Here is an 11,454-nt window from a genome sequence, read left to right as displayed (position 1 = left end):
TGTGAGTGGGGTGGCCAACCTAATTTCGCCTCTGCGTTAATTGTGTTGAATGCTTTTAACGTGTTAAACTGAAAAAAAAAAACAATTTCAATCGCATGCATTAACACATTCATTTTGACAGCACTAAAATATTTCCAAAACAACCCTGAGCCCCTTCGAATTTAGATTCCAGGGAGGTAAAGAGCAATACAGTAAAACAGCAGTTTTTGTTTTGTTTTTTTGAACAGACCTCCATTTGGTGAAAGTTCTCCTCACATCCAGCTCGCCAGAGACCGGGTCCACTAGTGGGTGGAAAACTGGGGTGTCAAAAATGACCCTCTGAAAAAAACCATGCATAAACGCAACAAAAGAAGAACAGATCAGCCCTTCTGATGGCATGACCATTGTGAAAATTATATGTCCCAAACCTTTTGAACAATTAGTTTCCATAACCCACAGTTGTTTGAGAGTTGAGTATAGCTATTATAGTCAATAGACATTTCCATAACTTATGGAAAACATTTCCATGACTTATTTAAAAATAAGAAAATGTTGAAATACTTCAATGAAACTTGTAAAGACTACAGCAAAGTCTGACTTTACTATGGCTAATTTAAGCAACAGATTAGCCCAAGTGGTACTCGCTGCAGAGTCAAATGACTTCCAGCTCCACCTCTCTGGACATCTAAGGGGGTGAAGGGATAGAGCTGTGGGTAGGGTTAGTGTGTGGGTGTGGTTGGATATTCTAGCTCCACCCATTAGGCACAAATTACATCCGCTCCTCCTTGCTGGACATCTACCGAGGGGGAGCAAGACGTAAGCTCCACCCATTGGCTCTGCAGTGAGCAGCCTCTTGATTAGCCAGCAGAGGTGAAAATTTGTAGTTTTTGTAGAAATAAAATACTAGAAAAGTCATTTATCACTGTCGGTGTAGATTTTGTTTACACTATCTTGGTTTGATATTTTAAAGCCACAAGTATGCAAGTTTCCTATTCTCCAGCTTCATCATAAAATATAATGCATAAGGTGCTATGCACAGACATTATTTTCTACTTTGTCCCTTTTCCTTGAAAAAGTTTATAGCAATCAACCATCACCATGTTAAACCTGGGCTCAAGTTGAATGGTCTAACATTTCAAACACTCCTAATTCATGGTGTGTGTAGCTTCTACAAATGACCGTAAATGAGTCTACAGAGGAAAAAACAGCAAACTAATGTGGGGAGCCATCACAGCGGGTCATGGATAGAATGAATACACATAGCAAATCCTTATTCTTGATGTGTGGAAAGATGTGTGGAAATTGTATATTATACTTACAGGACAGTCTCCATCTGGGTAGTTATCAGGAATGTAGACGGTGAACTTAAACACACCATCTTGGTACAAGCCATGTCTAATGAAAATCACACCAAACCACACTGCAACAGAGACAAGACATTGATGGATAGAAATTAGCAATGTAGCAAATCAATTTAACTCTTCAGCTCAGTTATTGAACATTGATCATTTCACAAGTTAAACTATTTGATGATGCAAAACAAGCACAATGATACAACACACAATGACTAATGCTGTGCTCCATTCAAAAACGGGTGTGGGAGTTTTCTATATGTCTGACTTGCAACCATATTGATTTCTGTGGTCCGATGTTTGGTAGTTACATAAAGAAAAGAAAAAAAAGAAAAAAAAAAAAGCCAATCCTTTCATTTCATTAATCATGCACATCTCCCTGAACGCCAACATATTCATGTGACATTGCAACCCCATGCTGACACATTCATAGAAGTTAATTGACTGCACATTCTGTTGCACTTTTCCAAGCAGGAAGTTAGAAATTCTTTTGGAGTTGAATGGAATGCAGCATAAGAGCATTCGGTGACAGACAGAATAGAGTGGAAGAGGAAGACATGCTTACTTAGTGCTGATCTGTATGAAGGCTGAACATAGATGCCAGGGAGCTTCTGCTTGATCACCAATGTGCTGCAACAGACACATGGTCAAAATTGTCCATTTAAAACATACACCTCAAAATATGCTGCACAAACTTAGGGTGTTGATACACAACTCTGAGACGACTGCTGAATAACAAATGTGATGCATATTGTTTTTTAACTTGGTTATGTAGTCATAAAAATCTATTCAATCTCAGGTTTGATGTGTTTTATAATCACAGCTTCATTTATTCAACACTACTATAAAGCCATCAAAACCGTTATTGCCCAAAACCTGTGGAAGCCTGTGGAACCTGGTCTTTTGTACAGTTACAATAAATAAAAATAAATAGCCAATAAATAAAAATAGAGCATAACTCACAACTCGGCGAGCAGCGAGTACTCCAGGTAGAAAGGGCCATATGAGGCATGCGTGCCATTGGCAGACTGTGTAGAGGAGGCCGGTGAGGCGGCTTTAGTGATGGGGGCGGCATTCTTTGGGATGGAGGGAAGCTGCTTTTTACCAAATGGAGGACGAGCTGGACTGGATCTCTGCTCCCCTGGACCACCCTGCTCCTCACCGTCAGATCTCTACACAAACAAATCACACATGCTCAATGATTCTAAAATCTATTGGAGCCTTTTATTTGAAATCATTAGCTCATCCATGAACGTGATTTCTGTCCGAGTCCCCGTCGGATTGCATCGGCTGTGGGGATGAAGACGACAACTCCCATGATTCCACACTCAGTCACGACTCACGGGGTCATCAAATTACGCCTTTGTCTATTTGTTTATTTTGAATACGTGCCCTCTAGCGGCGAAAATTACATATTGTGCCTTTAAATCAGCAGAGAGAGACTATATTTCAAGGGACTGTGAAGGTAAAAATCAGACACCAGAAACTCATAAGCAGTAGAGGCCGGGGCCTGAGGCTTAATGGCCTAAAAAGGAAAAACTAACAGCAAACTGATTCAGCTATTCAGCACACAGCCTGTAATAAAGCCAACTACAACAAAATACAGAATATCACAGAATACAGTCAAACACACTTTCAAAACAATTTACTAACAGCTAGTCCAAGAAGTGTCCATCATAAATCAAAAAGAGCAGTTGGGTCATGAGTCAGCAGCATCTATTAAGAAACAGCTGAATTTAACGCCTTTTTGACAGCTGTGATGCCACGCCACACCACACCAATGTCAGGACAACAACTTTGTAGTTTACAACAAAAACTGTTACTCCTTTTGCTGAGCCCAGTCAAAAGCACTAATTGACTGCAATTCTTAGATTTTAGCAAAGGTTTATAACAACCGTAATTTCAAAACAAATCAGAATTGAGAGACTAGCCTACATCATTCTGTAATAAAAAGTCCTCCACCACTAAAGCTTGTGACTTTAGAGAGTCTGATCTGTGCAAAATCATCTTTAAACCCAGAGTCTCCCACGTGATTTCTTATTGCAGTCACCTGTTGTAAACATTACTCTGTGAACAGTCATTTAGACTTCAGGTAAAGGACACTGGGATGTTTATATATGCTTAGCGATGTCAGACAGCATCTCACATTTTAAAACAATTATGCCAACCAAGTTCATACATTTGCATCACAAGTACTGCTTTTACAGAAGAAACTGAGAAATCTTGTGTCAATCTCAGCAGACTCACAAGCCGATCCACGAGCTAGTTTAATAGGCCAGAAATAAAGGATAGGATCAAGAGAGGTCAAATTTGTTCATGAGAAGACATACTGGTGGACTGCCATAATTCACCTTACGACCAGCGTTTGTCGACATGCTCCAAAATGGGTTCATTACTCATTGAGCTCTGGATGGGTGTATGCTTGTTCACTTTTTGGTGGCATCCGAAGAATTCGCTGTGAGAGAAAGAGAAAGAGAAAGAAAAAAAGTGCTGATGAGAGCCTGGACCTTTAGAAAACACAATAGGCAACCTGATGCTTTATGGCAGCTGGTGGCAATCCAATCCCAACTAACCATGTTGTTGTTGGCGCTAGTGAGAACTTCAGTGACCTACAGTCTAATATATAAGTTTTCAATCTTTTAGATGACACAGACCCCCAAATACTATCATCCTGAGAGACCCCCACTCTACAACTTAAAAGGCAGCAATGCATTTGTATATATAAATATCCAATTTATACTGAACAATCAATATTATAAGTGTGTAAAATTATTTGCAAAATATTTAGTTTCTATTAGGTTACATACTCATTGTTTTCTTTTTGTAATTATTTTAATCAATTTTTTTTATTAACTTTAAAATGCATTTACTTTTTTTTATTTTATTTTTTTAATAAAGACTTCTCAAAAGTTGAATGGACCCCAAACCTCTCGTCTACACGAGCAAACAATTCTACAGTCATCAATATTTTGACGTTTTGAACAGCCAGATCTAACATACATTAACCTAGGGCCGAAGAATTCTCCATATAGTTCATATAAAAATGTAACCAGGGTGAGGGAAAATCCAGTGGTAATATAATACAGTGCCAGATGTCAACGCCCGAGACACTGGACGAACCGCCTCAACTAGAAACAAAAGCTGACTCCTCGTAAGACAAATATATTGCCTTCATTTCTACCCGACACCCACTGCAGGCAGATTTGTTTGGTGACAGGCAAATTTTAGCGTTTAATGAAGTGTTCTCTAGGTGAAAACACAGCTTTTAAAGCAGAGTTTGCGTTACTGTTACGGTATTTGTAATTGGAGTAGACTAGCCTTTATTTAGCAAAACCTCCATAACTAACGGGGTTCCACTTACCTGAGTCAAATAATGTCACCTGGCTGAAGACATGTTACACGGTAACTTGTCCAAATGTGAAATAGTTTGATTTAGACGGATTTTTTTTATTCTGTACGGTTAACTAAACCACCGCCGACCGTGTTTTCCGAATAATCTCACAAATACCGAACACGCCTCTAACTAACTTGACAGGAAAAGGCGGGACATAAACACAAGTGAAAGACGGTGATTGGTTCTCATTGTGAGTGACAAGTCCTTCACCCTAACAAACGTACAATACAGCAATCCACAAGGTGAAATGTCTTCAGGTTAATGTTTAGACCGCAAATATTTGGCACATGCCGATCTTTTTAGATGGATAATAGTGTGGGAATGACATCAGTCGCAAAGTTTACAGAGAAAGTGGTTTTAAATCGACCGACAAAAGACTTGCTTCTTATGTTGTCAACTTAAGTTATGAGCTGAGCGTTTTAACGGACGCGAGTTTTGGATTTGATCTTACAGTACGATATACATGGGCATATCTACGTTAAACGTTAGTAAACACTTCTAAATTAGAAAGGACTTTAAGAGACTTACCTTGCTAAACTCAGGACATTTCACACGTTTTTGAAAACATGTATTAGTCTATCCACCCTCCCCTTTGACGGACGGTTGCATTGGTGCATTTCCCTGTTAATCATGTCGAACCAAGGTAGCAAATTCGGATTGGTCCTTTAAATCATGCTTTTATGTGAATTAATTAAACAGATTCATTGGTAGATTTATTCATACATAACAAGAGGTCAGTTTATTGCGAGCTTCAGTATGCCTTTTAAAAAGTCATTGCTTTAATTTAAAACAAATCACTTCTTATAAAAATAGGAATGTTATAGGTTTCTTTATTTTTATATTAGTCTTTATAAAACCAAACCCTAAAATATTCCTGAGCTATTACACCGTTTGCGGTAGAAATATTGTAACGTATCAATTCTCTTCATATAGTAAAATAAAAAACTTCCGCATTTTTAGTCATTATAAGAAATGTTTGGAGATATAGGCCATCTTATGACGCATCCTTGGCCTTTCACTTGCATGTGCCCAGCTTTCTAGAATAAAGTAAATACATTTTCCGCGTACACTGGCGTTGGCAAGTGGATTGACTGATTTTGCAATGTCCCCTTTAGGACAACAGAGGGAGTCAAATACTAGCTATCAGAGTACCTCAACAATCTCCCCAACTGACTGCCTTCAGGGGTGCCAAATCCTGTTCCTGAAGATCTACCGTCCTGCAATGTTCAGCTCCATCCCTGATCAAACACAAATGAACCAGCTAATTAAGATCTTCAGGAGCACTTGATCATTACAGACAGGTGTGTTGAATCAGGGTTGGATCTGAACTCTGCAGGCAGGCAGATCTCCAGGAACAGGATTGAGCACCCCTGGCCTAACCCTAGTGAAAAAAAAAGTATACCAAGTATACTTGCAGCCAGACTAATTGTCAGTATACTTCAATTGTGTTAATGATTAGTTAACTTGAAGTGTGCTATTGTGGAACAACTATTTTTATACTAAGTGTATTTTAGTTGTAATTAAATTATACTAAAGTATAACTTTAAGTGTATTTAGTGTATTTTTCTATACTAAATTGGAACAACTTCAAGTACACTTAGTACACTTTAAGAATATGCTTATTTACATGCTTGATTAGTGATATTAAAGTGTACTTTTTTGTATTATAAGTACATTACAAATTAATTATGAGTGTCTTTGAAACACACAAGCAATATAATATAAATTTATTATTTTTGAGTAAAAATATGCTAATTTTTCCCCAATGCTGAATCCACTTCTTAAGGTCATTACAATAAATACATAACTTAAATGACAGACAGAGACACAATATTAACAATTCAAACAGTGTTTTCCACTTCCAAACAATATTGAAAGAGACTAAAAACTGATTCCTGGGGAACTACTTCTGCAGCTTTATACAGATATCAATGCCAATTGTTGTTTTACAATAATGCAATGATATAATATTAATGCAGAGTGAGTGAACTTCAGTTTTTGGCCATGCAATATAGACAGTGTTTACTTGACTGTACACTTTATAATGCATTTGTTTATTTATTTGTGTTATTACTTCCTGAAAACACTGTATGTCCAAGTAATGAAGTGAATTCCAAGCATGAAGAAGTAAACTTAAAATTTACTCAAAAAATGTGTCTTAAAATATACTACAACTTCAGGTTATTTAATAATGTACTTTGAAAGTATGCTTTCAATGCATTGTTACAATGATCATTTTCAGCACACAGTTAAAAAATATTCATAAAATATATTTAAGTAAAGTGCAAATAAATATACTTATAAAAAATAAACAGAATTTTCAATTCAATTGTTAAAAGTTGTATTGTGAAAATAGACAAAAGCATGATGCTAATATACTTTTTATATATTTAAAGATAGTACTTTTTTTGTTAGTATATTTGCAATGTACTATTAAAACAGGTAATATATTACAAATACAATAAAGTATACTTTTTTTCACTAGGGAATTCAATCCTCTCTAAAAGGCTTTTGCTTTGGAAACCAGTAGTCATTATCAAGACTGCCAATGATGATGTCATTACATGGTCACAATAGTAGATTACATATAGACAGTTTTATGGTGGCCCTAGCTACAGTAGCTTTCCTGTTGACTTCTGGAGTAATTGCACGGTAAAATTTGGCACCTGGTGTTTGATTGATTGATTGATTGATTTCTTAAGGGATATGCCTAATAATAATTTACGAGGAACATAGAGAGAAAGAAAAAACTAATTTACTGCTTCACTGATTTACCTAATTGAGGAAAATTACATTGTCCAGGGCTGAAAGTGGAAGCTAATTATTGACTTAATTATTGTTTAATTACCTGATTCCATTTTGTTTTTCAACACAGTCCGCTAATAAAATAATTGGCCTGTGGTTTCTTGATGCAGCCAGTAAACAAAGCAAGGTCACTGACTCATTGACAGAATGAAATTGACTAGATTCCAGTGGCATTTACAAAATGTAAATGTTGGACATGAGAAAGGTGATTGTATTCGGCCTCAAATGCAAATATCCTCTGGCCTACCTGAGCTGGATATGTTAATAATGTTGCCAGCATAGAAAATGACTGTTTGCTTTGTTCAGCAAATAAAATAATATGGCACAGTCTGGTTTCAACCTGATCTTTTTATGTCATGCTGATATGTAAAAACATGTCAACGCTGAATGTTTTATATGTTCTGCTATGAAATAGTAATAGCAATATTTGTGTATATTTTTCTGTAGGCAACACTGGTACTGTCTCTTAGGGGTTTGTAATGTATGAGTTCACCAAATGAGGTCTGTGGCATAAGCAGGAAGACCTGTTTAAAATGCCTTTTTTGAAGGCTTAATAATAATAAATAATGGATTTCCAACAGCCTTTCAGAAGGTTTTGCTTCCTTAGACTGCTGTTTGAAGTGAAAAAGCAACACCAATGGCCGGCTGGGTTGTTGTGTTGTCCTTTTTTGTTAGTATTGATGAATGTACCAAACTTCCCAAAAAGCAAACACTCAGTAGGCCATTGTGTTCGAAACTGCAGATGAAAAATATCCTGTGCTCATCCTCGCCATCACTCTGTGTCTCCTCTGAGACACCAAGGGCCTGCTTATTCTGATCTGCAATTTGGTTTAAATGACAGTTAAAAATTGCAATTGGCAGCCCCCCAGTGAAATATGCCACGACAGCAAAAGCCATAAAGCAGGCAGAACGAATGACTTCATGTCTACATAATAAGTAATAACAATGTTAGTTTGAATAAGAAAAGCCAGAGCTGGATTCAGATGCAATATTCATTGTTGGAATATGCACGACTGGGGAGAGGAAAGAGGAGGGAAAAAAAGCATCATCCGAGTCCCACACACAGCAATAGTCTTGTCTTATCCCTTAGGCTATGGCCCGGCTAGCACCTCAATGCAGCAATTATTTGCTATAATGACTGCAGTTCAAATAAGCCCGGAGATTTTATTAAACCAAATGAGGAAATCTTCAGTGTATTATCACCTTGTGATTGACAGTGACAAGTGTTGGGCCGGCTCAGATATGAGTGTGATGAAGAAGCTCTCGGCAAAGCTCTCAATAATGTTCTTCCTGATAAAGTTGCCTATTGAACTCCAGCGAGAAGAGAGAGCAGAACTGCACGCATATTAATTCTCATTGTCAAGAGGTGGTTAAGGGAGCAAGGGAAGACGGAGGAGTGAATAATCTGGCTGGGCTGGAAGTCCCTTACACTGCCTGGGCTGGCATTTTACTGCACTAATGAAAAGGAGATCTATTGTGCCCGATCATGCGCATAGATTTTACTATATGATAGTAATAATGAAAGAGAAATATTCATATTAAAAGCAAAGGTCATTCACAGAATAGGCTAAGCTTTCCTAAGCTGCAACCTTTACAGGAACAGACAACCTGTGATGCAGATGAAGAGGAAAGAGGAGTGAGAGAAAAAGAAAAAGAGACCGAGAGTGTTGTTTCTTAGTATGGACAAAGGGGGGAGACAATACACTGTTCTTCAGCTGTGTTCACGCACAACTAAAACCTGCTGTAAGAGATAATGTACTGGTTTATTCTGAGATAATGACCATTATTCTGGCTTACATTAAATACAGTTTGATAGGGTTAAAAATGTATATTACCTAAAGGCTTCTGTTATGTATCCACTACAACGTACAAAGCGATGGCTGTAGACAAACACTGTAACAATATTTGCTATTTTAAATACATTTATAGTTACAATATCACAGTTAAATTCTAAAGTCCTCTGAGGTCATATTTTGCTACAATCGATAACTGAGATGCAAGGTAGAGGCAGTTTCATTTATATGAAATGTGGAAGAGTAAATCCACAATGTGACACAAGAAACAGGAAAGTATAGCACCGATGTTGTGAAGAATTTGCAGGGCAATTCTTAAGTATTTAAGCTTCAAAATTAATAAAAGTTAAATTAATTTGATGGAAAAAAAACATGTAATTATCATAGGCTATTGCTGGTCAAAGAGCATATTTTCTGCAATACTCAATAAACCTATTTGTGTTTTTGTCAAGCGAACCACGGTGATGCAAACTTCCGGGCTGGCCAACAAAAATCCGTCATCACTGCAGAACTCTAGTGTGCGTGGTTATGATGGCTGTGTCCAAAAGCTTAGGCGGCTGACTTGATGCCTCGCTGCCTTATCAGGCATTGTTTTTGCAGGCAGTTTTTGAAGGCACCTCACAAGGCAGCATAATGGTTTAATGATTTACAACAAAATATTGAGAGCTTTGGATAACTATGTGAATATTTAATTACTACACTGTAAAAAAATTACCGTGAATTTAATGGTAAAAGACTGTAAAAATGCTACAGTAAAAACCAGTTAAATGGTTAACGTTAAGTTCCCCTACCAGCCTATATACGGTGAAAAACTGTATTGGACATTACATGTAATTTTGGTAGTATACCGTTTTTGGAAGTGTATACGGTGAAAAGCTGTATTGGACATTACATGTAATTTTACGGTAGTATACCGGTTTTGGAAATGAAAATGACTGTATAATTTACAGTGAATAACCGTAAATTGACCTTCCCAGAATTCCCTGCGTTACATTTCAAATTTGATGCTTTTTTGTTGAAATAACTATGCTGCTTCTTAGTTTTTTCTTATCAGTTTTATACATTAAGGTTGTATGTTACATCTAATGTTGTTAAATTAATGTTTATTGCATTATTTTAGTTTTGTGTGTGTTACCATGATGTTGTTTAATGTTTGAATGACACTGTGCACCTTCTATATATATTTATATTTAAAAGGTGCTTGTGATGGGGTTTGGACTTTTTCCATCACCACCTGCTTTTGGTGGTTATCAGTGTATTACAAAGGTACAAAACAGATTTCAGTACTTCAATAGGTTGGTATATTAACATTATATCAGTTAATGAAATGACGGTATTAAAATGTAAATGTAAGTTAAAACCGTAAAACCTTAAAATGTTGCTACCGTATTTTTTACAGCAAAATTCTGGCAACCACAGCTGCCGTTCTTTTACCGTAAATTTTACGAACACTAATTTCTCTCTAGAAATGACATCAAAAGTGGAAAAAGTTGGTCAACACCCTACATTTACACAAACTGACAACTAACCACAACTTTCAGGCATTTTTATTTTTTAGCTCAACTGCCGCTGCCTATGAGTAATCTGCAGGCAGTACAAAAAGATGGCCTTTGAGGTGTTTTTATTGAGTTGATCAGACAGTTTTTGGCAAGAACCAAATCAAGTCACCTTTATTTCTAAAGCTTTTTATACAATACAGAATGTGTCAAAGCAGCTTCACAGTGATAAACAATGAAAATAACAGAATTAATTATGGAAACTCAACTATGAAGATGATTCAGATTCTGCAATAAAGTAGCTCTAAATAGACAATTGTGTCATTAACCACAAACAAATAACACCTTAATCGTGTCAGAAAAATAAGCTTTTCTTAGGAAAATAGTTGAGAACAACTTGAGAACAAGGACTTTTTTAAAGAATTGCATAGTTTATGAACTGAAATCTATGACCGCCCTATCTAACTGATAATCCAATGAAATATAATCAAATTGCATGCAGTCAGCATGAATGATAGGTGTAATAATTCACTATGTTTGGTTGGGTATGTTATGCTAATCTTAACAGATCTGCATGAAAAATAATAATAACTTAATTATAACTAAGAAACTAGTGTCCACACAGCAGTTTTAAT

At 36.6% G+C, this 11,454-nt stretch overlaps 1 protein-coding gene across 1 annotated transcript in view; it reads right to left on the bottom strand.

Annotated features, from left to right (window-relative positions):
• LOC107657078 (AKT-interacting protein-like) overlaps positions 1 to 4,866 on the bottom strand; it is a 9,807-nt gene extending 4,941 nt beyond the window's left edge. The window contains exons 1-6 of the mRNA XM_016445087.1: positions 4,693 to 4,866; positions 3,683 to 3,786; positions 2,295 to 2,503; positions 1,897 to 1,961; positions 1,299 to 1,399; positions 125 to 318 (exon numbers count right to left, since the gene is read on the bottom strand). Coding sequence (XP_016300573.1) covers positions 125 to 318; positions 1,299 to 1,399; positions 1,897 to 1,961; positions 2,295 to 2,503; positions 3,683 to 3,724 — 611 coding nt within the window. The 5' untranslated portion in view covers positions 3,725 to 3,786; positions 4,693 to 4,866. The remainder of the gene's footprint in view (positions 1 to 124; positions 319 to 1,298; positions 1,400 to 1,896; positions 1,962 to 2,294; positions 2,504 to 3,682; positions 3,787 to 4,692) is intronic.
• Between the last annotated feature and the right edge of the window lie 6,588 nt (positions 4,867 to 11,454).

This window comes from Sinocyclocheilus anshuiensis, unplaced genomic scaffold (assembly GCF_001515605.1).
Source record: "Sinocyclocheilus anshuiensis isolate Anshui unplaced genomic scaffold, SAMN03320099.WGS_v1.1 scaffold944, whole genome shotgun sequence".
Classification (NCBI taxonomy): domain Eukaryota; kingdom Metazoa; phylum Chordata; class Actinopteri; order Cypriniformes; family Cyprinidae; genus Sinocyclocheilus; species Sinocyclocheilus anshuiensis.
This window is presented reverse-complemented; position numbering and strand designations above follow the sequence as displayed.